The sequence below is a fragment of the Ornithorhynchus anatinus genome, chromosome 1, assembly GCF_004115215.2.
Source record: "Ornithorhynchus anatinus isolate Pmale09 chromosome 1, mOrnAna1.pri.v4, whole genome shotgun sequence".
In the NCBI taxonomy this organism is placed as follows: domain Eukaryota; kingdom Metazoa; phylum Chordata; class Mammalia; order Monotremata; family Ornithorhynchidae; genus Ornithorhynchus; species Ornithorhynchus anatinus.
In genome coordinates, this window is record NC_041728.1 from 8,408,726 (window position 1) to 8,435,598 (window position 26,873).

A 26,873-nucleotide genomic window follows, 5' to 3' on the forward strand; every position below is an offset into this window, starting at 1 on the left:
TAGAGATGAGGAAACTGAGGCTCAAAGAGGGGAAGTGACTTGTCCACGATCCCCCAACGGGCCAGTGGCCGAGTTGGGATTGGGCCCCGGGACTCTTGAATCCCAGGCCGATGCTCCGTCCTCTGGCGTACGATAAGATCGCTTGTCACAGGACTCTAGGAGATGTCAGTGACACAGGACTGAGAACTGGAAGTCCCCCATTCCGAACCCCAAGGCTCTCTCTTCCCCACCCACTCCACACAGAATCGCCTGCATTCACAGTGGACATTTTTGGTGGTCCCAACGAAGGCCCCTAGGGCCCCCTCGCTGATTCCTCCAACAATCAGGGCCGGTGGGTGAGTTTTCCACTTCTTTAATGGTATGTGTTAACGCACTTCCTAGGCGAAAGGCACTGTACTCAGCTCTAGGGAAGATCCAAAATAATCGGGTTGGACGCAATCCCTGTCCCACGTGGGGCTCACAGTCTTAATCCCCATTTACCAGATGAGGGAACCGAGGTGCAGAAAAGTACAGTGACTTGCCTAAGGTCACGCAGCAGATAAGCGGCGGAGTCAGGATTAGACCCCAGGTCCTTCCGACTCCCAGGCCCGTGCGCCGTCCTAAGCCAGCATCTCTAAGGGCCGCAGCTAGCCCAGCTAGCAGTCGAACACTCTTGAAAGCCATCAGGATGAAGCGTGCCTCTCCGCTGGCTCTGAATGCCAGTTTTTTGGTTCGGGCAAGGGATCCGTGCTCTGAAGCCCACTTCCTCTACCACGTTCCACCACGGACAGGGAGAAAGACGGAGTAGGGGAAGTGGAGCCATGTTCTAAAAAAAACATGCCCTTCGGAAAGGCGCACGATGTGCCTCAAGCCAGATTCCCTAGAGGCTCCTCGTGCCTCGGTTAGGCACTTAGCGAAGTGCAGGGCTCCGGCAGGCCAGAGAGGACTCTTTACGGGCCCGGGGCTGGAAATGGGCCCCTCGCGCCCAGGAGCTCGAGGCCACTAAACGGTACCCCGAGTCGCCCGAGGCGGTCGCTTGTCTTCCGCGACGCCCCAGGGAGTGATTTAGGTCCCGGAGAGACTCCAGCCCAATAGCTCGGAGGACTGCAGGGATGGGGAATGAATGAAAATTACCCCTCGGTGACTAAAACTGGGTCACGCTCTCTAAAATCTCAGGCGGGCCATCGGGGAGATTGCAAGCCTCAAATCCCCCGATCGTCCCAAGCAATTCTCTTTTCCATCTTACTCAGCGAACTCGGCCTGGTTCTCTTTCAGGGCCTCTGCCGCCCAGGCCCGTGCTCTTTCCACTAGGCCATGCTGCCGTCCTATAGCTCCAGTTGCGGACGTACAGATCAGGACTTGGGGCTCCTTTGTTTCGAGGAGGCGATCCTGCCCTGCAGCGTCCAGATCACACGTACCGTATCAGATGTCGAAACAATCAACGGTAGCGGCTTCGAGACACTTGCTTTTATACTGACAAAGCCATTTCCCTCAAGAATCCGTACTTCACAATTTATAGCTTCGGTGCTGTCAGTCAGCCCTACAGTTCTCCACCAGTGACAGCTTTAAATACGTTAAGTCGTGCTTGAGAATGCAGAAAAAAGATCCGAATAATGATCCGTACATTTCTTAGGCTAATTCTTTTAGGATTACTAGGCCTACCCTAAAAGAGGACAACGAAGATTAGGTTTCAAGCAGCAAAGAATACCCGTTGGGTATTTTGCTTGATTTCCTCATGAGGAAAGTGTGTGTGCACAAGCATGATTCACGGGCCCCTCCTTTGGAGAAACTGCTAGATGTTACTATAAATGTGTGGGTTTCACTCTTACTAGATTTGGAACATAAAAATAAACAGTCCTGACTGCCACTTCTCCTACAGCGTCCACTCCCCGTGAAGTACAGACAGGCAGCCACATCGAGGATGGGCTACCATTTTGGCTTACAGGCTACTTAATTCTATTTATCGATTCTATTTATTGCTCTTGATTCTATTTATTGCTATTGTTTTTATCTGTCTGTCTCCCCCCGATTAGACTGTAAGCCCGTCAATGGGCAGGGACTGTCTCTATCTGTTGCCGATTTGTACATTCCAAGCGCTTAGTACAGTGCTCTGCACATAGTAAGCGCTCAGTAAATACTATTGAATGAATGAATACTTCTTTTTAATGAGTCTGTGTGGGCACTGCAGAGGGGCAAAGCAAGAGGGGAAAAGATCTGACATTTAAGTCATATTTTTGCCCCATCCGAGCTACGCCGTGGCTTTGGGACTGCTTAGGAAGGAAGATTCAAGAATAATGATAATGATTTAAGTGCTTCCTGTGTGCCAGACACTGTACTAAGCACCAGGGTAGGAAGAGGCAAATCAGGTGGGACGCAGTCTCTGTCCCACATGGGACTTAGGCGTCTGGCCCTCATTCTAAGCCCTTGTAACTTACATTCAAACTCTCCAAGATTCAGAATGTTTTCATTTGAGGTGACATTTCTGGTTTTCATATCTGGGCTGCAGCGTAAGAAAAAAAAAAAAAGTAAACTTAAAACCAACAAAAAAAAAAGCCTCATAAAATTTCTCTAAAAATGTGCGGGGAATTAACTCGGCCATAACAGAATAAAAAGTCCATTTCATTTTACTATTCTGACAGCAAAACTCTTTGTGCCCACCAGATTTACTAGAACTGGGAGTTCTGTTAAATGTAGGATAATTTCGGGGAGATGTTAGAAGCAATATCGCTTAGGACATTTACAACCAGCCTGGGATATATCTGTTAGCTGCTCCTAGCAGAGTGGATAAGAATAGATGGGAGAAGGAGGAGGGAGTGGGGAGCGAAGGGAGGGGGCTGGAGCGGGAAATCACAATAGGGTGAGGGGGTTAGGGCACGCCGACAGACACATCTCTGCCCACAACGAGCTTACAGTCTAGAGGGGGAGACCGACATTGATATAGAGAAATAAATTACGGGTACGTACGTTAAGTGCTGTGGGGCTGAATAAAGGGTGCTAATCAAGTACACCCTTTTTATACAGGACTTTCTCGGGCACTTCGTTCACTCAGTCGTATTTATTACAATGTCCTGCGCGTTCATTCAATCCTATCTATTTGAGCGCTTACCGTGTGCACAGCACTGTACTAAGCGCTTGGGAAAATACAATACAGCGGAAGAGACAATCCGTGCCCACAACGAGTTCACAGTCTAGAGAGGGGGGAATGTCCAGCACAGAGTGAACACTCAATAAATACTACTGATGGATTGATTGACTGATTGAGGGCCGTGGCCTAAGTAAGACCCCAACCCATATCTTCCGTTTGTTCATTCAGTCATTCAGTAGTATTTATTGAGGGCTTACTATGTGCAGAGCACTGTACTAAGCGCTTGGCATGTACAAATCGGCCACAGATAGAGACAATCCCTGCCCACTGACGGGCTTACAGTCTAATGGGTTTGTTCCCCATGTCCCTCCGCTGGCTCGACCCAGGGAATCGTGTGGGCGGAAAGAGCGAGGAGCAAGGAGATGGCCAGCGACACAAGATGGGTGTCCACCGAGTAAATTTACAGAGGTGGAAACCAAGTCACAGAGAAGTGACGTGACCTGCCCAAGGTCACCCAGCAGGCGAGTAAAGGATCTGGAATTAGAATTCAGGTCCTTGGACGCTCAGGCTCGTGCTCTTTCCACTAGGCCGTGCTGCTTCTCTGTAAGTAGTACAACTATAAAGGTGAGTGTGAATTTCTGTACAAGGGCTGGACACATATTTTAAACCTTAGTCTCTTTTCTGCTCATTCATTTTCTGCCAGCAGAACTTCCGTTCCCGAACGCCTTTTAACCGCCAGCGTTTTGTCAATCTGACGGGAAAGTGTCCGCAGTGAGCCGACCGTTTTTTAGGTGTCCTTTCACTGACTCAATGCCAAAACGAGGAGTTCCGGGGAATCCCAGTCCCCTGGCTCCTGACTTCCTGGCGGGTATGGCGTGGACCCTGGGTTTTCATTTTTGTCCCCTCCGACCCACTCCGTTATCCACAGGTGTCACTTCCACACAAACCCCCTTGGACAGGGGCATCGATTGAGAGGATAGGGTTGCTTGGAGTCCAGGGACTGCTCGGGTAGAGAGTGGTGGTGTTGTGCTCTCCCAAGCGCTTAGTACAGTGCACAGTAAGCACTCAATAAATACCACTGATTGATCGATAACAGAGTGCTGGGCGAGGCTGTTCTGGTCACTGGGCCTCGTCCCGCCTCTGGCCTGGAACGCCCTCCCTCCTCAAATCCAGCAGATAATTACTCTCCCCCGCCTTTCAAAGCCTTATTGAAGGCCCATCTCCTCCAAGAGGCCTTCCCTGACTATGCCCCACCTTCCCTCATCTCCCACTCTCTTCGGCGTCTCCCTGACCTACTCCCTTTGCTCGTCCCCATCCCAGACCCACGGCACTTAGGTACATAACTGTGATTTATTTATTTGCATTGACGTCCGTCCCCGACCCCCAGACCGTAAGCTCGTTTTGGGCAGGGAATGTGTCTGTTTATTGTTGTACCGCCCTCTCCCAAGCACTCAGTTCAGTGCTCTGCACACAGTAGGCACTCAGTAAATACGGTTAAATGAATTCACGAACGAGTGAACGGTCCGATGAAGGATGGCCCGTGGAGAAGGGATCTAGCTAGGCCCTTGGCTTCGTAGAGGTCTTTCCACAGAGTGCTAACCAACTGACGGATGCTTTTGCGGCCAGAGGGGATGGGGAGCCAGATCTGCCTAGGAAGAAGTGATTAGGGGCACTAACCCGACCCCTGAAACAACTGCCCTTTTTAAAAAAAAGGTATTTGTTAGGCACTGGGGTAGTTACAGGCTAATCAGGTGGACACAGTCCATTCCCACATGGGGCTCATTGTATTAATCCCCATTTTACAGATGCGGGAACTGAGGCCCAGAGAAGTCAAGTAGATCGCCCAAGGTCGCACAGCAGACAAGTGGCAGAGCCAGGATTAGAAGTCAGTTCCTTCTGACTCCCGGGTCTGGGCTCTACCCACTAGGCCACGCTGCTTCTCAAGAGATATCACCGACTGACTGAATCTTTACTTTGCAATCCACTATCACTTTAGGCTCTTCTGCCAAGGGAGCCCTCAGTTAATCTTTCCTCATCTTGTATTTCTCAAGTTTATTTACCCTTCCTCAGGGAATCCCCCTATATGGAGCGACAAAATCCATCCTGTTCTTAATCGGCCTATTGAGGTCATTTGAACTATGAGGATTTTAAGTTATTCAACAGTCAGGTCATTGACCTACTGAGGATCTCCAGTCGAACAGAATACCTCTATAGCAGTGTTACTTACAGAAAAACAGCACGGCCTAGCGGAAAGAGCACGAACCCGGGAGTCTGAGGACCTGAGTTCTAATTCCAGCTCCTTTACTCGCCTGCTGTGTGATCCTGAGCAAGTCGCTTCATTTCCCTGTGACTTGGTTTCCACATCTGTAAAATGGGGATTCAATAGCTGCTCTCCGTCCTAACGGACCGTGAGCTCCATGAGGGGCAGGAACTGTGTCTGAATTACGTTGCATCTACTCATTATCTAGTACAATGGTTGACACGCAATATCACCATTACTACACATTCTTAGGAGGCACGCGGAAAGAGCAAGCCCATCCTGCTTCCTGCAAGTACACGGATATCGTAAAGTGAGACAAAGTTCACGGCTTGATTCCTAATTCCCCCTTCCCACGAGAAAGGAAGATCACGAAGCATAACTGAACCACAGCTATTATTATTTTTACGGAATTCGTTAATAATAATAATAATAATAATAATAATGTTGGCATTTGTTAAGCGCTTACTATGTGCCGAGCACCGTTCTAAACGCTGGGGGAGATACAGGGTCATCAGGTCGTCCCACGTGAGGCTCACAGTTAATTCTCATTTTACAGATGAGGTCACTGAGGCACGGAGAAGTGAAGTGACTTGCCCACAGTCACACAGCTGACGAGCGGCAGAGCCGGCAGTCGAACCCAGGACCTCTGACTCTGAAGCCCAAGCTCTCTCCACTGAGCCACGCTGTCTCCCCAAGTTAAGCACTTGCTGTAGGCTCGTCCCTATTCTAAGCACTTGGGTCTTCTTCAAATGCCGATCCATAGCGACTCCAAGGACACACCCACCCATCTTCTGTCATATAGTTGATCCAGTCCGTGTATCCGCAGGGCTTTCTCGGTAAAGATACGGAAGTGGTTGACGATCGCCTTCTTCCCTGTGGTAGAAACTTGAGCCTCTGACGTTGTCTTTGATGGACGTTCTGATCACTTGAACCTCTGTCTTTGACTCTTTCCCACGTCACTGCTGCCCAGCACGAGCGAATCGACGTTGACCCTCTGGCTCAGACCTTTCCATTAATGGGCGGTCCTCTACGAAATAGCTCCAAACTTCATCAGCCTATGCAAACTCTCCTGCCCCAATAAGGCGTCGAGTCACAGGAGAGAAGCACTGGGGTAGATATAAGTTTATCAGGTTGGACACAGTCCCTGTCCCACGGGGAGCTCAGTCTTCATCCCCATTTTACAGGTGAGGGAATTTAATCACGTTGGACACAGTCCCTGTCTCACGGGGAGCTCAGTCTTCATCCCCATTTTACAGGTGAGGGAACTGAGGCACCCAGAGAAGTTAGGCGACTTGCCCAAGGTCACACAGCAGGCAAATGGCAGAGCTGGGATTAGAACCCAGGTCCTCTGACTCTCAGACCTGTGCTGTTTCCTCTAGGCCATGTTGCTCCTATACCATATACTTAGGTTCCCGTTTAAGATGCAAAGGAGAATGTGCGTATGTGGGGGGGGGGGGGAGGAGAGGTTGGGGGAGGGAAGCGGGATAGGGGCAGTTGGAATGGGAGATTTTGCTAAGGCCCCAGTAGCAGTTTAGAAGTGGTAAGGCCTGAACCGCCCTCCGTTAGAGATAATAATAAAAATAACGTTGGCATTTGTTAAATGCTTACTACATGCAGAGCGCTGTTCTAAGCACTGGAGGAGATGAAGGGTAATCAGGTTGTCCCTCATGGGGCTCACAGTCTTAATCCCCATTTTCCAGATGAGGTCCCTGAGGCCCAGAGAAGTGATGTGACTCGCCCACAGTCACACAGCTGACAAGTGGCAGAGCTGGGATTCAAACCCATGACCTCTGACTTCCAGGCCCGGGTTTCCCTAGCCTCCCGAAGGTGGCCTTCAGGCTAAATCACCACCCACCCCTGCAGGAGCCTGGTAGGAAAAGCATAGCGCTGAGAGTCGGGAGGGAGACTCGGGGTCTCAACCTAACTCAGCCTCCGGTCTTCCGTGTGACCTTCGGCAAGTCACTTAACTTCTCTGGGCCTCAGTTTCCTCGTCAATCACTAACTGTGAGCTGAGCACTGTGCGGGGTGCTTGGGAGAGTGCAGCACAACCGAATCGGTAGACGCGTTCCCGGCCCACAACGAGCGTAGTCTGTTTTGCAGTTTGGGACCACTTATCTTCTCCGTTTAGATGGTGATCTCCTAATGAATGATATTTATTGAGCGCTTACTGTGTGCAGAGCACTGTACTAAGTGCCGGGGAGAGTAATAATAATAATAATAATGTTGGTATTTGTTAAGTGCTTACTATGTGCAGAGCACTGTTCTAAGCGCTGGGTAGATACAGGGTCATCAGGTTGTCCCACATGGGGATCGCAGTCTTAATCCCCATTTTACAGATGAGGTCACTGAGGCACAGAGAACTGAAGTGACTTGCCCCCAGTCACACAGCTGACAAGTGGCAGAGCTGGGATAATAACGTTGGTATTCGTTAAGCGCTTACTATGTGCGGAGCACTGTTCTAAGTGCAGGGTAGACACAGGGTAATCGGGTTGTCCCACGTGAGGCTCACAGTCTTAATCCCCAGTTTACAGATGAGGGAACGGAGGGCCAGAGAAGTGAAGTGACTTGCCCACAGTCACACATTTGACAAGAGGCAGAGCCGGGATTCGAACCCATGACCTCTGACTCCCAAGCCCGGGCTCTTTTCCACTGAGCTACGCCGCTTCTCTACTATGTAACAGAGTTGACAGACCTATTCCCCGCCCACAGCAAATTTACAGTATAGATGGCAAGACAGACATTCATATTTACTGCTATTGTTCCCGTCCGTCCGTCTCCCCCGATCGGACCGTGAGCCCGTCAAAGGGCAGGGACCGTCTCTATCTGTTACCGATTTGCGCACTCCAAGCGCTTAGTACAGTGCTCTGCACATAGTAAGTGCTCAATAAACACTATGGAATGAATGAATGAATATAAATTATGGCTGTAGGTATAAGGGCTGTGGGGCTGAGGGAGGAGTGACTAAAGCGTACAAATTCATTCCTTTGTATTTTTTGTGCGCTTACTGCGTGCAAGGCACTGTACTGAGTGCTTGGGAGAGCAGAGAAGCAGCGTGGCTCAGTGGAAAGAGCCCGGGCTCGGGAGTCAGAGGCCATGAGTTCGAATCCCGGCTCTGCCCCTCGTCAGCTGTGCGACCGTGAGCGAGTCACTTCACTTCTCCGTGCCCCAGTTACCTCATCTGTAAAACGGGGATTCACCGTGAGCCTCACGTGGGACGACCCGATCACCCCGTATCTCCCCCGGCGCTTAGAACAGCGCTCGGCACGTAGCAAGCGCTTAACAAGTACCAACGTTATTATAATATCACAATAAACGGTCACCTTCCCGGCCCACAGTGAGGTAACAATCCAAATGCAAGGGTGATGCAGGAGGGAGTGGGAGTAGGGGAAACGAGGGCCTAGTTGGGAAAGGCTTCTCGGAGGAGATGTGCTTTCGAGAAGGTTTTCAAGGAGGGGAGAGTCACTGCCTGTTGGATATGAAGAGGGAGGGCGTTCTGGGCCAGAGGCGGGACGTGGTCAGACAGATGAGATCGCGGTATAACCAGCAGGTTGGCATTAGAGGAGCGACGTTAGCGGGCTGGATAGTAATAGAGTGGCGAGACGGGAAGGGGCAAGGTGATTCGGTGCTTGAAAGCCGCCGGTGAGGAGCTTCCGTTTGATGCGGAGGTGGATCGGCAACCACTGGAGGTTCCTGAGGCGCGGGGAAACACGGACTCAACAGTTTTGCAGAATGTCCTCCGGGCAGCGGAACGAGGGACGGATTGCAGTGGGGAGAGACGGGAGGCCGGGAGGTCAGCAAGGAGGCCGATGCGGTCGCCGAGGTGGGTCAGGATGAGTGTCCGGATTGACGCGGTAGCAATTTGGGGTAGAGAGGAAAGGCAGAATTTTAGGGGGGGTGCCCAGGTTGAACCTGCAGGGTACCGAGCTCTCGGAAGAGTAGGATACAACCGAATCGGGAGCCACATCGCCTGCTCATAACGGGCTGTCGGCCTAGAGGAGAGCGCCGAGGTTACGGGCTCGGGAGACGGGGAGGACGGCGGTGCCGTCTACAAGTGACGGGAAAGTCGGGGGAGGACGGACGGGGTCTGGGTGGGACCATAAGGAGGTCTGTTTTGGATAGCGAAGATGAATTTTGAACCATTTATCGTGTTTTGGAAGGGAAGGAATGGATTATAAATGCCTTTAGCATGTGGGACTGTGGGCAAGTCACTTCACTTCTCTGTGCCTCAGCGACCTCATCTGTAAAATGGGGATTAAGTCTGTGAACCTCACGTGGGACAACCTGATTACCCCGTATCTACCCCAGCGCTCAGAACAGCGCTCTGCACAGAGTAAGCGCTTAACAGATACCAACGTTATTATGATTTATCGTTAGTTTCAAATAAACTGAGAATGAGATCCACAGCAAGAGTCAGTACGGACCTCGACAGGTTTGGGTTCCGCTCCCGATCACAGAAAACGACCAGCCCTCTGACACTCCCTTGCCTCTTCGGCTTCTGTGTTTTACTCGTTTCAGTTTGATACCTTCCCTGGTTTACTCCTCTGTTTCTCGTTGCTCCGCCAGCTCATAACATTTCCCACTAAGAGAGCAGCTCGACTCGACGCTGAGTTTTCATTCGGCCCGGCCGACTGGGCAACAATTTCCAATCAAATGAAGGACTTTGCTCTTCTAAGAAACGGGGAAAGTCTTTGGAAAAACTCAAAATATTTTAGTAGAAATCAGGAACCGGTGATCTCCAGCCCTCTGACCAATCTTTCTGCTGCTTGATGGATAAGAAGCAAGTGTAGGTTCCTTAAATAGCTCTAACTCAGCGGCTGGAAAAAATGTGTTAGGTTCAATCAATCGCATTTATTGGGTGCTTAGGGTGTGCAGAGCACTATAACTAAGCGCTTACTATGTGCCAAGGGCTTCTACTTAGCCTGTGGTCCTCTTTGCTTGGATAATGATCCCACGACTCTTTCCTATTCAAATTAGGATGACAAGAAAAAGAGGGTGCCCGGCTCCCCCGTTTCTCTTCCGCCGTGAATTCCAAGCAGATCGCCATGAGCCAAGCCTTCCAATTGATATTTATTGAGCGCTTTTTTTAAAAATAGTATTTTTTAAGCACTTACTATGTGCCGACCACTATACCAAGCGCTGCAAGCTAATCGGGTCGGACACAGTCCCCGCCCCACTTACGGCTCACGGTCTTAATCCCCACTTTACAGATGAGGGAACAGAGAAATGAAGTGACCTGTCCGAAGTCACGCAGCAGATGAGTGGCGGGGCCAGGATTAGAACCCAGGTCCGCGCTCTCTCCACTCCGTCACACCGCTTACTGCGGGCGGGCCGCTGTGTACTAAGGCCCGGGGAGAGTCAACTTCCCTAGTTGGTAGAGATGACAGCTGCCCACAAGGAGCTCACGTCTACGAGAGGCAGACGTGAAAATAGATGGGAGATCGTAGAGGATCCCTGCAGGCTCTGTGCTGAATTCGGGGATGAGTGAAAGGACTGGGATGAAGGGAGGGAGGAACACCGGGATTCCATTTTCTGACCATCCCTCTCCCCACCGAGCCTTAGCCCAGAATCGGAAATAGGAAACCAAACGTCCCCTTCGTGCCCTCATCGGCGGGTGACTACGTCAACCCAACTGCCACCGAAGCCCTTCCGCACTACAAAACAGTACCTGTAAAGCACTTACTAGGTGCCAAGCACGGGGGTGGATACGAGTTAATCGGGTTGGACACAGTCCCTGTCCCACATGGGGCTCACAGTCTCAATCTCCAATTTATAGATGAGGTAACTGAGGCCCGGTGAAGTGAAGCGACTTGCCCAACGTCACCCAAAAGACACGCGGCGGAGCCAAGATCGGAACTTCAGTGGGACTCACATCCTCTCATATTGCAGCGTGGCTCAGTGGAAAGCGCACGGGCCCGGGAGCCAGGGGTCGTGAGTCCTTATCCTGGCTCTGCCACCTGTCAGCTGTGTGACTTTGGGCGAGTCACTTGACTTCTCTGAGCCTCGGTGACCTCATCTGGAAAATGGGGATTAAAGACTGCGAGCCCCACGCGGGGGCAACCGATTACCTCGTATCTACCTCAACGCACAGGACAGCGCTTGGCACGCAGCTCCCGCCCTCGAGAAGCGGAAGTGAGGAGAGTCGACTCGGCTGGCTGCCGCTTCCAGAATGATTCGAGTTGCACGCTCTCTTTCTAGAGTTCGAGTTCAGCTCTTACCAGGCGACCACAGAAGTGTAATGCAGAGTATCACCGTCAGTGGTATTTACTGAGCCCTCACTGTGTGCAGAGCACTGTACTAAGCACTTGGGAGAGTAAGACACAAAAGAGTCGGTGGAGATTTCCCTGACCGCAGCCGGTCTAGAAGATAGAGGACAGCCTGGGAGTCTGCCGCCCACCTCCTCACCGTCCCTCGGTCTCGCCCGTCCCGCCGTCGACCCCCGGGTCGCGTCCTCCCGCGGTCCCGGAACGCCCTCCCTCCTCGCCTCCGCCAAACTGATTCTCTTCCCCTCTTCAAATCCCTACTTAAAACTCACCTCCTCCGAGAGGCCTTCCCAGATTGAGCTCCCCCCTTTCTCCCCTCTGCTCCCTCTACCCACCCCCTTCACCTCTCCGCAGCTAAACCCTCTTCTCCCCCCTTTCCCTCTCCCGTCCCACCCCCTCGGCACTGTACTTTCATTCATTCATTCAATAGTATTTATTGAGCGCTTACTATGTGCAGAGCACTGTACTAAGCGCTTGGGATGAACAAGTCGGCAACAGACTCGCCCGCTCGACTGTCTATGTCTTTATCACCCTATTTATTTTGTTTATTTTGTTTAATGAGCTATACATCGCCCTGATTCTATTTCGTTGCCATTGTTTTGACGAGACGTTCTTCCCCTTGACTCTATTTATCGCCATCGTTCTCGTCTGCCCGTCTCCCCCCATTAGACCGCAAGCCCGTCAAACGGCAGGGACCGTCTCTGTCTGTTGCCGACCTGTTCGTTCCAAGCGCTTAGTACAGGGCCCTGCGCATAGTAAGCGCTCAATAAATACTATTGAATGAATGAATGGGGTCAGAAGGACCTGGGTTCTAATCCTGGCTCTAACACTCGTCTGTTGTACGACCTCGAGCAAGTCCCTTTGCTTCTCTGAGCCTCAGTTACCTCATCCGAAAAACGAGGATTAAGACGGTGAGTCTCCCGTGGGACAGGGATTGTGTCCAACCTGATTTGCTTCTTACTACCCCAGAGCTTAGTACGGTGTCTTACACTTAGAACCGTGGTTGGCACATAGTAAGCGCTTTACAAATGCCATCGTTATTATTATTACTGCCCACAGTGAGAGCCCTTAATTACCACAGTTATTATTATTATTATTACCGGCGGGGATGCCCTTTCCAATGATGGGCAGTAGTCACTCAGACATATCTTGGAAAAGCAGCAGGACACATGCTTCCTTCCCTGACTGAACTCCATCCCACCCTACTGCCGTTAAAACTGCGCAAAGTCCACGCGGGGAAACTCTTCCGCGGCTCTGGCAGGAATAGGAGGAAATTTTGATCAGAGGGTCCGCAGAACCACGATAATGACGGATCCCCAAGATCTGGAGCGGTCGAATCCCTTCTCCCGGGGAAGCTACGCTTATTCTCGTTGGGGTTCCTCTCAAGACTCACCGGGAGCCGGATTATATATGAACGGGACGGAACTGAGACTACACCAAGCTCAAGTGGGCTCTAAGGTAGAAGAACGGCTAATAAGAGGATGGCAAATACGTCAAGATGGCCAAGGGGAAGTGGAGAAAAAGCAACACCCCGCCTCACAGTGCTGTACTGTGAGCTGGGCACCGGGTTGAGAAGAAGAAGTTGGCAGTTACAGAGGAGACGATAACGGCGGCCACAGCTGACTGGCGTGGAACCAGCTGGCGGAGCTTCTCCGGGTCTGGAGGGGGAGGAGGAAAATGGTGGCAAAACCCAGCGAAGCCGGCACCCACAGCTGGTGCCATCATCTGCTGCCGCGGTAACTCACAGCCTTACGCATTTCGGTCCCTCTCTCGGTCAGGCTCCCACTGCCAGTCTTTTGGCCGGTCCCGTTGGCTCTGTGGAAGGTGCCGGGGTTGGAAGGCACCGCGTGTGACGGTCCTACTGGCTCTTTTCTGCTTCGCCTCAACTCTTCGAGATCGGAAGGCCCGAGAGGAGCCGAGGTAAATCCGTCAGGGCCGGGAGAGAAGCAGTGGCCCGATGGAAAGAGCCCCGGCCCGGGAGTCAGAGGACCCGGGTTCTAATCCCAGCTCTGCCACCTGTCTGCTGTGTGACCACGGCCAAGCCACTTCACTTCTCTGGGCTTCCGTCCCTTCGCCCGAAAAATGGAGATTTAATACCCGTCCTCCCTCCCACTTGGGCTGGGAGCCCCAAGCAGGGACACGATTATCCCGTACGTACCCCGGCACTCAGTACAGTGTTTAACACACAGAGAACGTTGAACAAAGAGCGCATTATGAGAAAAATGCACGGAGCTTTTCCTGGTGTTCGAATGATTCCCTATTTAGCACACCGCCTTCACGATCGGCGGCGAAACACTTGGGAATAACAACTTCATCTCCGTCTCGGAGACCCAAACTCTAAGCTGGAGTCTGAATATGAATTTTCTTAAGCTCTTCATGTAGGAAAGCAACAGATGAGAAGCAATATCCGAAATGCAAGCTGTTAACTTGCGGCTTCTAGGACCGGAATGTTGTACGGCATGGGATGGCTAGTAACGGGAAGACACTTCCAACCTTGCCTTATCAATCAATCGATCGATCGATCGTATTTAATGGGTGCTTACTGCGTGCAGCACACTTTACTAGGTGCTTGGGAGAATACAACGCAATAAGCTTACAATCTCGAGGGGAAGTTTAAGCCGAAGGTTCTAACAATTTGCCCTGGATCTTTGGAGAAGACTTGGGCAAGTGTTTAGGGCTGGCTTCTTCGACAGAGGAAGACCCGAACCACATCTTTGACCGATTAGACCGGAAGCCCGTCAAAGGGCGGGGACCGTCTCTATCTGTTGCCCATTTGTCCATTCCAAGCGCCCAGCACAGTGCTCTGCACATAGTAAGCGCTCGGTAATTACTATTGAATGAATCGAATGAACTACTATCCCACCCAGAAGGGATCAGAAGCCGAGTGGCTTAGTGGCAAGAGCATGGGTCTGGGAGTCAGAAGACCTGGGTTCTATTCCTGCATCCACCACCTGTCTGTGTGACCTTAAGCAAGTGGGTTTACTTCTCTTTACTTCAGTTCTCTTGTGCAAAATGGGCACTGAATGCCGGTTTTCCCTCCTACTTAGTCTGTGAGCCCCATGTGAGACCTGATGATCTTGGACATCTACTCCAGTGCTTGGCGCAGGGCCTGGCAAATAGTAAACACATAACACAATTACTATCATCAAGGACCGGCAACACGCTATCCCTGGAGTAGCGATCTTCGCCTTCCGGTAGGGGATAAGGGCCGAATGGCGGCACGAGGAGCGGCGTGGATGCAGCACGGGCCCAGGCCTCAGAAATCTCACATCTGCCACTCGTCTGTTGGACAACCTTGGGCAAGTCGCTTCACCTCTCCCTGCCTCAGTTCCCTCATCTGTAAAATGGGGATCAAGACTATGAGCCCTACGTGGGACATGGATCATGTCCAGTATGATTATCTCGTGTCCACCCCGGTATTTGGTACAATATCTGTCACATAACAAAAACCAGACAGGACAGGTCTGTGGGGACGGGCCTGCTCGCTCTCATCGCTAAAAGCGATCGATAAATACGACCGATTGACTCAGAGAGGCTGGATCTTGTCGTCCCTTCCTTTTCTCCCCACTCCCTTTTTTTTCCGCCTTGACCGTCTCCCTTTATTCATCCTCCCCACCCAGACTCACACCGCTTACGTACATATCAGTCACTTTAAGTACTTATGTTAATAAATACAATAGAAGCAGAGAGGCCTAAAGGCAAGAGCACGGGCTTGGGAGCTGGAGGACATGAGTTTTAATCCCAGCTCTGCCACTTGTGCGCTGTGTGACCGCGGATAAGTCACTTCATTTCTCTGTGCCTCAGGTACCTCATCTGTCAAATGAGCCTCCTTAACTCCCATTCTCTCCTAGACCCCCTCCGATCTGGCTTCCGTCCCCTCCGCTCTACCGAGACTGCTCTCTCTGAGGTCACCCGTGACCTCCTTCTTGCCAGATCCAACGGCTCCTACTCCATCCTGATCCTCCTTGACCTCTCTGCTGCCTTTGACACCGTCGACCATCCCCTCCTCCTCCATACCTCATCTCACCTCGGCTTCACGGACTCCGTCCTCTCCCGGTTCTCCTCTCACCTCTCCGGCCGGTCATTCTCGGTCTCCTTCGCCGGAGCCTCCTCCCCCTCCCATCCTTTAACCGTCGGAGTTCCTCAAGGGTCAGTTCTCGGCCCTCTTCCGTTCTCCATTTACACTCACTCCCTCGGTGGACTCATCCGCTCTCACGGCTTCGACTACCATCTCTACGCAGATGCCACGCAGATCTACATCTCCGCCCCCGTCCTCTCCCCCTCCCTTCGGGCTCGCGTCTCCTCCCGCCTCCGGGACGTCTCCGCCCGGATGTCGGCCCGCCACCTGAAACTCGACACGAGCGAGACCGAGCTCCTCATCTTCCCTCCCGAACCCGGTCCTCTCCCGGACTTCTCCATCACCGTCGACGGCACGACCGTCCTTCCCGTCTCTCGGGCCCGCGATCTCGGCGTCGTCCTCGACTCGTCCCTCTCGTTCGCCCCACGCGTCCTATCCGTTACCGAGACCCGCCGGTCTCACCTCTACGATATCGCCGAGATCCGCCCTCTCCTCTCCACCCGGACGGCTACCTTACCGTTACGGGCTCTCGTCATATCCCGGCTAGACTACCGTGTCGGCCTTCTCTCCGACCTCCCTTCCTCCTCTCTCGCCCGGCTCCGGTCTATCCTTCACTCCGCCGCCCGGCTCATCTTCCCGCAGAGACGATCCGGGCGTGTCACTCCCCTTCTTAAACAACTCCGGCGGTTGCCTATCGACCTCCGCTCCAAACAGAAACTCCTCACTCTAGGCTTCGAGGCTCTCCGTCACCTCGCCCCATCCTACCTCTCCTCCCTCCTCTCTTTCCACCGCCCACCCCGCACGCTCCGCTCCTCCGCCGCCCGCCTCCTCGCCGTCCCTCGGTCTCGCCCGTCCCGCCGTCGACCCCCGGGTCGCGTCCTCCCGCGGTCCCGGGACGCCCTCCCTCCTCGCCTCCGCCAAACCGATTCTCTTTCCCTCTTCGAAACCCTACTTAAAACTCACCTCCTCCGAGAGGCCTTCCCAGACCGAGCTCCTCTTCTCCCTCTACTCCCTCTGCCATCCCCCCTTTACCTCTCCGCAGCTAAAGCCTCATTTTCCCCTTTTCCCTCCGCTCCTCCGCCTCTCCCTTCCCATCCCCACGGCACCGTACTCGTCCGCTCGACCGTATATATTTTCGTCACCCTATTTATTTTGTTAATGAATCGTACATCGCCTCGATTCTATTTAGTCGCCATCGGTTTTTACGAGACGTTCTTCCCCTCGACTCTGTTTATCGCCATCGTTCTCGTCCGTCCGTCTCCCCCGATCGGACCGTGAGCCCGTCAGACGGCAGGGACCGTCTCTATCTGTCGCCGACTTGTTCGTCCCAAGCGCTCGGTACGGTGCTCTGCACATAGTAAGCGCTCAATAAATACTATTGAATGAATGAATGAATGAGCCCCACGTGGGACAACCTGATTACCTTGTACGTACCCCAGTGGTGCACGACACATGGGTAAGCGCTTAACGAATACTATCATTATTATTATTATTAATGTCCGTCTGCCCCCTCTAGGTTGTAAGATGAGAAGCAGCGTGGCTTAGTGGAAAGATCCCTGGCTAGGGAGTCAGAGGTCATGGGTTCTAATCCCGACTCCACCACTTGTCAGCTCTGTGACTTCGGGCAAGTCGCTTCGCTTCTCTGTGCCTCAGTTACCTCCTCTGTAAAATGGGGATGAAGACTGCGAGCCCCACGTGGGACAACCTGCCCCCCAGGGCTTAGAACAGTGCTCGGCACAAAGTAAGCGCTTAACAGATACGATCACTATTATAAGTAGGTTGTGGGCCGGGGATGTGTCGGTGATGATGATGATAATAATAATAATAATAATGTCGGTATTTGTTAAGCGGTTACTATGTGCAGAGCACTGTTCTAGGCGCTAGGAAAGATTCCGGGGTATCGGGTTGTCCCACGCGACGCTCACAGTCTTCATTCCCATTTTACAGATGAGGTCACTGAAGCCCAGAAAAGTGATTAGACTGTAGGCCTGTCAGTGGGCAAGGATGGTGTCTATCTAACAATAATAGTAATTATGGTGTTTGTTAAGTGCTTACTCTATGCTGAGCACTGTTCTAAGCGCCGGGGTAGATACGGGGTCATCAGGTTGGCCCATGTGGGGCTCACATTTTTTTTTTTAATCCCCATTTTTATAGACGAGGTAACTGAGGCCCAGAGAAGTTAAGTGACTTGCCCAAGTTCACACAGCAGACAAGTGGCGGCGCCGGGATTAGAACCCATGACCTCCCCAGCCCGGGCTCTTTCCACTAAGCCACGTCGCTTCTCCGTCGCTGAGCTGTCCATTCCGATCCCTCAGTCCGGTGCCCCGCACACGGTAAGCGCTCAACAAATGCTACGGCAAGAAGGGATACGGTGACCGGCCCACGGTCCGCCCGCTGCCGAGTGGCAGGGGCCGGGATTCGAACCCACGACCTCCGCCTCCCCGGCCCGGGCTCTTTCCACTAAGCCACGTCGCTGAGCTGTCCATTCCGATCCCTCAGTCCGGTGCCCCGCACACGGTAAGCGCTCAACAAATGCTACGGCAAGAAGGGATACGGTGACCGGCCCACGGTCCGCCCGCTGCCGAGTGGCAGGGGCCGGGATTCGAACCCAGGACCTCCGCCTCCCCGGCCCGGGCTCTTTCCCCGGAGCCCCGATGGCTGGTGGGTGCTCTGCCGAGCGGTCCGCCCGCGGCGGGGGCGGCATCGCGGACCCCGGGCGGGCCACCCGGGAGTTTCCCAGCGTGCCCCGGGGCCGAGCCGGAGGCCGCGGCCAATCGGCGGCGGCGCCGCGTTGCCCGGGCAACGAGGGGCCCCGGGAGGATGCTCGGGCTGGGTCCTAAGCGCCGCGGCCGGCCCCGCCCCGGCCTGGGGAGGAAGGCGGGGGCTCACCGGACGGTGCGGATGACGAAGTAGACGAGGACGGCGGCGCTGACGGCCATGAGCACGGACAGGGCTCGCTGGGTCATGGGCTTGTCTCCCGGCTTGGGGGCCACGGCCAGGCCCTCCCCGGGGCCCGGGGCCCCCGCCGTGCCATTGGCGGGCCGGGCGGCCTCTCCGTCCGGGGCGGGCGGCGGCGGCGGCGAGGCCGCGGAGGCCGGGGCGGGCGGAGGCCCGAGGGCCGGCCCCGGCGGCGGCGGCGGCGGCGGCGGCAGCAGCAGCAGCAGCGGCGGCAGGAGGCCGACCACGCCGGCGACGAGGAGGCAGCGGCGCCAGCCCCGCATGGCCGCGGGCACCGAGCGCGCCGCCGCCCGACCCCGGCCCGAGGGGGAGGGGAAGGACGGGGGCCGGGCCGGGGGCCGGGGGCCGGGGGCCGGGACCGTGACGTCACCCCAAGGGGCGGGGCGGGCGCGGGAGGAGCGCCGGAGCGCACCGCGCATGCGCGCCCGGCGCCGCGCATGCGTGCTGCCCTCCCTCCCTCCCCCCCATCCATCCCTCCCTCCCTCCCTCCCAGAGCCCTGGGGCCTCCTCGCCTCCTTCGTCCAGTCAGTCCTCTGTACTGAGCGCTTACAGGGTGCAGAGCACTGGACTAAGCGCCTGCCTGGCGGGTCCAGTTGGACTACAGATAGAGACAGTCCCTGCCCAACAGTGGGCTCACAGCCTGGGAGGGGGGACACAGCGAGAGAACTGAACAGGCCATCACTCATTCGTTCAGTCCTATGTACTGAGCGCTTACTGGGTGCAGAGCACTGGACTAAGCGCTTGGCATGCCCATTTGGACAACAGATGGAGACAGTCCCTGCCCAACAGTGGGCTCACAGCCTAGGAGGGGGTGACAGCGAGAGAACTGAACAGGCATCACTCATTCGTTCAGTCATATTTACTGAGCGCTTATTGGGTGCAGAACACTGGACTAAGCGCTTGGCATGGACAGTTCGGCTACAGATAGAGACCGTCCTGCCCAACCATGGGCTCACGGTCTAGAAGGGGGAGACAGACAGCGAGAGAACTAAACAGACATCACTCATTCATTCAGTCAAATTTATTGAACTCTTATTGTATGCGGAGCATTCATTCATTCGTATTTATTGAACGCTTACTGTGTGCAGAGCATTCATTCATTCAGTTGTATTTAGTGAGCGCTTAGTGTGTGCAGAGCACTGGACTAAGCGCTTGGCGTGTACAATTCGGCAACAGAGACCATCCTGCCCAACGACGGGCTCACGGTCTAGAAGGGGGGGGAGACGCTTTCCGCCGACCCCTGGCCCACGTCCTACCGCCGGCCTGGAACGCCCTCCCTCCTCAAATCCGCCAGACATTCGCTCTCCCCCCCCCCTCAAAGCCCTGCAGAGAAGAAGCGCGGCTCAGTGGAAAGAGCCCGGGCTTTGGAGTCAGAGGTCATGGGTTCGGATCCCGGCTCGGCCGCTTGACAGCTGTGTGACTGTGGGCAAGTCACTTCACTTCTCGGTGCCTCGGATACCTCATCTGTAAAATGAGGATTAAGCCTGTGAGCCCCACGTGGGACAACCTGATTCCCCTGTGTCTACCCCAGCGCTTAGAACGGTGCTCGGCGCATAGTGAGCGCTTAACGGATACCAACATTATTATTATTATCTCCTCCAAGAGGCCTTCCCAGACTATGCCCCACTTTTCCTCATCTCCCACTCCCTTCCACATCACCCTGACTCGCTCCCTTTGTTCTCCCCCTCCCGCCCCACAGCACTTTTGTATATATCTGTAATTTTATTTATTTATATCGATGCCTGTTCCCTTGCCTTGATGTCTCAATGCCTGTTTACTTGTACTGACGTCTGCTCCCCCCTCTAGATGGTGAGCGCGTTGTGGCCAGGGATTGTCTCCCTTTATTGCTGTAGCGTACTTTCCCGGGCGCTCATTATAGTGCTCTGCGCGCAGAAAGCACTCAATTAATACGATTGAATAGATGAATGCATGAATGAATGTTGTATTATACTTTCCTAGGCACTTAGACCAGTGTTCTGCACCTAGTAAACGCTCAACACCGTCGACTGATTTCTTGAGCGGGATGTTGAGGCAACTGATGTAAAAGTGCTTTGGAAAAACAGATGAGCTATACAAAAAGCAAGGTATTGTTAGCGCTAATGAAAATCTCCGCTCCTTTTAAGATTTCTTCGGGCCTTGGCCTTCGATTCCTGTACGTTTATCGTCACTGTACAGGGTCATTCAATTGTCAAGGTCATGTTTATTGTTGGGATGACTCTTGGAAACAGATTATAGTTTTTCTCTGGTATTTATTAAGCGCTTACCATGTGCCGAGCACTGTTCTAAACCCTGGCACTGTTCTAAGCGCTACCTGCCTATCTTCATGTGCCCGTATCTCCAAAATCAATGTATTTATTGAGCGCTTTCAGCCGGCAGATCTTTATGCTAAGCATTTGGGAAAATACAATAGAATTAGTAGACACACATGATCTCTACCATCATCGAGTACGTACGTGCAGCGACGATATACAAACCCATAATTTATTCATATTACTGTATATATTTACTGTATATATTCCCCTCTAGACTGTAAGCTCGTTGTGGGCGGGGAACGCGTCCACCAACTTTAATAGACTGTATTCTCCCAAGCTCTTAGTACAGCGCTCTGCACGTTTAGTGCTCAATCGATAGGATTGATTGATCAGTACAGTGTTCTGCTGTCGGTAAGTACTCAGTAAATGCAGTTGGTTAATTGATTGCTAGCAGGGCGACGATGGCTGAACTTCACGTACATGTATTCAGGCGGCTTTAAAACACGGGAGTCTTCTCCTTGAAGGCCTCGTTCTTGTTCTTGAAGCGCCTCAACGTGACGTGAAGCATTTCGGCAGCCCGAACTCGAAACTTTACCCCTCAAACCACACGCGTCCACACGAGTGTTTCTTCCACGTTTCATACCGAGAGCTAGGCATTATGAAGAAGGATGTTCCATGAAATCAGCCAGTGGTAATTGAGTTCTTACTGGGTGCAGAGCACCGTACTAAGTGCTTGGGAGAGTATAATACGAAAGAGATGGGGGTGGGGGGTGCCGTGCCTGCCCACAAGGAGCTTACAGTCTAGGGGGAGAGAGAAATATCAAAATAAATTGCAGATAGGGGAAAGAGCATGTATGGATGTGCGCATAAGGGGTGTGGGGCTTCGGTGAGTGGTAAAGTGCTTAAGGGATATATAGATAGATGTATAGGGACGAAGGAGAGAGAGTGGGTAATAATTATGTTATTCGTTAAGCGCTTACTTTGTGCCCGGCACTACTAAGCACTGGGTCAGGGACGACCTCTTGGAGGAGTTCAGTGTTAGGTGGGTTTTGAAGATGGAGAGAGAGGTGGACTGTTAAAAGTAGCGTTCTATCCAAATACCTGGCTAAGAGCATTCTTTATAAGAGGACTGACCGGCTATATAATGCAGCTGCACCTATGTTTGGCTATAGTCCCCTGTACGTCTAGAATTATGAATAGCTACATACACAAAAAAGTTGAAGGAGAAAGAAAAAGAAAAAACTCAAGAAAAGAAACATCGAAAAGAGGGCGTTCTTTATAAGAGAACTGACTGGCTATATGATGCCACTGCGCCTATGTATGGCCGTAGTCCCCTATACGTCTAGAATTATGAATAGCTACATACACAAAAATGTTGAAGGAGAAAGAAAAAGAAAAAAAAAACTCAAGAAACATCGAAAAGACAGCATTCTTTATAAGAGAACTGACCGGCTATATGATGCCACTGCAGCTATGTATGGCCGTAGTCCCCTATACGTCTAGAATTATGAATAGCTACATACACAAAAAAGTTGAAGGAGAAAGAAAAAGAAAAAAACTCAAGAAACATCGAAAAGAGAGCATTCTTTATAAGAGACCTGACCGGCCATATGATGCCACTGCGCCTATGTATGGCCGTAGTCCCCTATACGTCTAGAATTATGAAGAGTTAGATACACAAAAAAGTTGAAGGAGAAAGAAAGAGAAAAAAAACTCAAGAAAAGAAACATCGAAAAGAGCAGTACGGTAACAAGCTATTTGAATGAAAAAATGAAAAGAGATCGTTCTAATTCGGAAACAACACCCAGTGTTCTGAAGATGGGAAAAAAAAAATGGGGGATGGGGGGAGAGAGGAAACGGTGAATCGTTCAGTAAGCACAGAATAAAAGGCTTTGTTCGATCTTCGGCGAGGACTGTGAAGATCGTGAACTTACACGTGCACAGGCGTTGACAGGCGTGGCTGTTTATGATGTACAAAAGAAACGCTCTCCACTACGCAACGTGAAATACAGCACAATTTCCCGATTGATTTAGGGAACCAAGGTGCATGGTTCTCTGCAGCTCACTCGCCATACCGTTCGCGGTTTATGATCTATTATTTTGCCGTGGTAGGAACAGCTCCACCTCCCCCAATCCCTCTTGACCAGTTATGAATCTTTCATACCGCTGCCATTCATTCCTGCCTATTGGCCCACATGTCGGGAACACCCGCTCGTTGTTCAGGAGAGAGAGATCTCTGGTGGTTTGTAGTGAAGCGGTGTGGCCCAGTGGAAAGAGCACAGGCCCAAGAGCCAGAGGACTTGAATTCTACCGCTGGCTCTGCCCCGTGCCTCCAGTGTGACCTTGGCCGTGTCAGTTCACTTCTCAGCTTCCTCATCTGTAAAACGGGGATTCAATACCTGTTTCCCCCCCCCTACTTAGGCTGGGAGTCCCACGGGGGGACAGGAACTAAATCCAATCTGATTATCTTGTATCTGTTCCAGGGTTTCCCCTCTCAGGGTGGCGCCCGGAGAGTTTGCGGTCCTCTACCAGTCTCGGCTACGGGAGGGAGAGTCAAGCAGAGCCCTGTCCGATCCGTTCCTAGCTCCGGCGGTGGCTAACGCGCGGAAGGCCACCTGCTACAGGTCAAAACTCCCCAGTGCTGGGCGGCGACGGCACGGGAGAGAGTCGAGGGCGGAGACTCGACTTCACGGGGCCGAAGAAGGCCGTGGTCAACCGCTTCTAGTGGAAAGAGCCCGGGCTTGGGAGTCGCACGTCGTGGGTTGTAGTCCCGGCTCCGCCACTTGTCGGCTGTGTGACTCTGGGCGAGTGTGCCTGAGTTACTTTATCTGTAAAATGGGGATTAAGATTGTGAGCCTCCCGTGGGACAACCCGATTACCTTGTATCTCCCCCAGCGCTTAGAACAGTGCTCGGCACCTAGTGAGCGCTTAACAATGATAATAATAATAATGTTGGTATCTGTTAAGCGCTCACTAGGTGCCGAGCACTGTTCTAAGCGCTGGGGTAGACACGGGGGAATCAGGTGGTCCCACGTGGGGCTCACGGTCTTAATCCCCGTTTTACAGCTGAGGTAACTGAGGCACCGAGAAGTTAAGGGACTTGCCCGAGGTCACACAGCCGACAAGTGGCCGAGCCGGGATTCAAACCCATGACCTCTGACTCCAAAGCCCACGCTCTTTCCGCTGAGCCACGCTGCTTCTCAAATACCAGATGCCAACATGATCATTATCATTACCCCAGCGCTTAGAACGGCGCTTGGCACGCAGAAAGCTCTTAACAGATACTATTGTTATTATTTTTCTGAACGCTTATGAAGAAAACTCCGGATCCACTACCAGGACGATTGCAGATAGAGGTAGGGCTTTCTGGGAGAGAAGGGTCCATGGAGTCACTCTGGGTCGGAGATGACTCGGCAGCAGATGACGAGACAAGGCTCCGGCGCTTGGCACGGTAGTAAGCGCTCAACAAATACTCTTATTATCATTAGCGTGTGACTCTTCACGTTATGAGGCTTGGCTGCCGCCGGTCTCATGGGAAGAACATGGATTGGGAGTCTTTTAATGCCTTTCTCCTTTAGACTGTAAACTCCTTGTAGACAGGTAACGTTTCAACCATCTCAGTCGTACTGTACTCTCCCAAGCACTTAGTATGGACCTCTGTACCCAGTAAGTGTTCAGTAAATACTACCGATCGATGGATCGAGTCAGGAGAATCTGGTTCTAAATCCGGCTCCGCCACCTGGTTTGCGGTGGGATGTTGGCTAAGTAACTTACCCTCTCTGAATCAGCTTCTTCAGGTACCAGTTTACTCTAATGCTCAGGTTTTGAGCCCTGTGACAGAAGGGAGGGGGAGGCTGTATCTAGTGTGATCATTTTATATCTACCCCACGAGGAAGCGGAGAGCATATGAGAATAATAACGTTGGTATCTGTTAAGCGCTTACTATGTGCCGAGCGCCGTTCTATCCGCTGGGGTAGACACAGGGGAATCAGGTTGTCCCACGTGGGGCTCACAGTCTTAATCCCCGTTTACGGATGAGGGAACTGAGGCACCGAGAAGTGAAGTGACTCGCCCAAAGTCACACAGCCGCCAAGCGGCCGAGCGGGGATCCGAACCCATGACCTCTGACTCCAGAGCCCGTGCTCTTTCCACTGGGCCACGCTGCTGCTGCTTCTACCCTGAAGTTTTAGCTTATTTTACTTGGCTGCAAATGGAAGGAATTGAGCAACTGAGAAGCGGGATGGCCTCATTCATTCAGTCAGTAGTATTTCTGGAGCGCCTACCATGTGCAGAGCACTGGACTAAGCGCTTGGGATGTACGAATCGGATAGAGACAGTCCCTGCCCTTTGACGGGCTTACAGTCTAATCGGGGGAGACGGACAGACAAGAACAATGGCAATCAATGAGATCAAGAGGATGAGCGTCTCGTTAAAATGATAGCAAATAAATAGAATCAAGGTGATGTACATCTCGTGAACAAAATAAATAGGGTAATGAAACTATATACGGCCGAGCGGACGAGTACAGTGCTGAGGGGAGGGGAAGGGAGAGGGGGAGGAGCGGAGGGAAAGGGGGGAAAAGAGGGTTTAGCTGCGGAGAGGTGAAGGGGGGATAGAGGGGGAGCAGAGGGAAAAGGGGAAGCTCAGTGTGGGAAGGCCTCTCGGAGGAGGTGAGCTCTCAGTAGGGTTTCGAAGAGGGGAAGAGAGTCAGTTTGGCAGAGGTGAGGAGGGAGGGCGTTCCGGGACCGCGGGAGGACGTGGCCCGGGGGTCGACGGCGGGATGGGCGAGAACGGGGGACGGCGAGGAGGTGGGCGTGGATAGAGCATGGGTCTAGGAGTCAGAAGGATGTGGGTTCTAAACCCGGCTCCACCGTTTGTCCCCGGTGTGACCTTGGATGAGTCCCTTAACTTCTCTGGCCCTCAGTTACCTTATCTGTAAAATGGGAATTCAAACTGTGAGTCTCCTGTGAGACATGGACTGTGTACAACCTGATTACCTCGTATCAACCCCCGAGCTTAGAACCGTGTCTGGCGAATAGTAAGCACTTAACCAGTCCCGTAAAAAAGTCGGCTCTAGCTTCAAGAAAGGACCAGTGTGAAGTCTCAATTAAAAGAAAAAAAATACGTGGGAGGACACAAAAGAATATCATTGTTTCTTGTTGTAATCAGTCAGTTTTATTATTAAGCATTTTTATGTGTAAAGTACTATACTAATCACTAGGGAGAGTATAATAGAATTCACAGACATTATCCCTACCCCCAAGGAGTTAGGGAAGCAGCGCGGCTCAGTGGAAAGAGCCTGGGCTTCGGAGTCAGAGGTCATGGGTTCGACTCCCGGCTCTGCCACTTGCCAGCTGCGTGACTGTGGGCAAGTCACTTTGCTTCTCTGTGCCTCAGTTCCCTCATCTGTAAAGTGGGGATCAACTGTGAGCGTCACGTGGGACGACCCGATGACCCCGTATCTCCCCCAGCGCTTAGAACGGTGCTCTGCACATAGTAAGCGCTTAACAAATACGAATATTATCATTATCATTATTATCATTATTTACAGACGAGCGGGAAAGTCAGACACTGAAGCGATTGGTCAATGGAAGAAAGAAAGAAAAATGGATATAGTTGGGATGTGATCTCTTAGCCTTACTGTCCTGGCCTGTTTTCTTCAACGTACCTGCAGAGAAGCAGCAGAGCCTAGTGGAAAGAGCGTGGGCCTGGGTTCTAATTCTGACTGTTTCCCACGCCTTTTTATCGACTCCTCTCGAGCTAACTTTGTACCTCTGTCTGGCATCTCCCACCTCCCTCCGTTCCCTCTGACCTGGAACTGCCAACATCAGTCAGACCCCAGCTTTCCCCACATTCAAAATCCCACGTTCGCCGACAAGCTTTTCCCGATTAATTTCCCAGCACTCTGAGCCGTATCATCCCTTCAGTCAACTCTTCGGCTCTTACCGACTGTGACGCTTAGTGGAACTCTCAATCAGGCGGAAGGATCAGGCTTCCCTTT

At 52.5% G+C, this 26,873-nt stretch overlaps 1 protein-coding gene across 1 annotated transcript in view; it reads right to left on the bottom strand.

The window, feature by feature from the left end:
* FAM174A (family with sequence similarity 174 member A) overlaps positions 1-18,883 on the bottom strand; it is a 41,916-nt gene extending 23,033 nt beyond the window's left edge. The window contains exons 1-2 of the mRNA XM_039911164.1: positions 18,845-18,883; positions 18,552-18,742 (exon numbers count right to left, since the gene is read on the bottom strand). Coding sequence (XP_039767098.1) covers positions 18,552-18,742; positions 18,845-18,883 — 230 coding nt within the window. The remainder of the gene's footprint in view (positions 1-18,551; positions 18,743-18,844) is intronic.
* Positions 18,884-26,873: the final 7,990 nt, after the last annotated feature.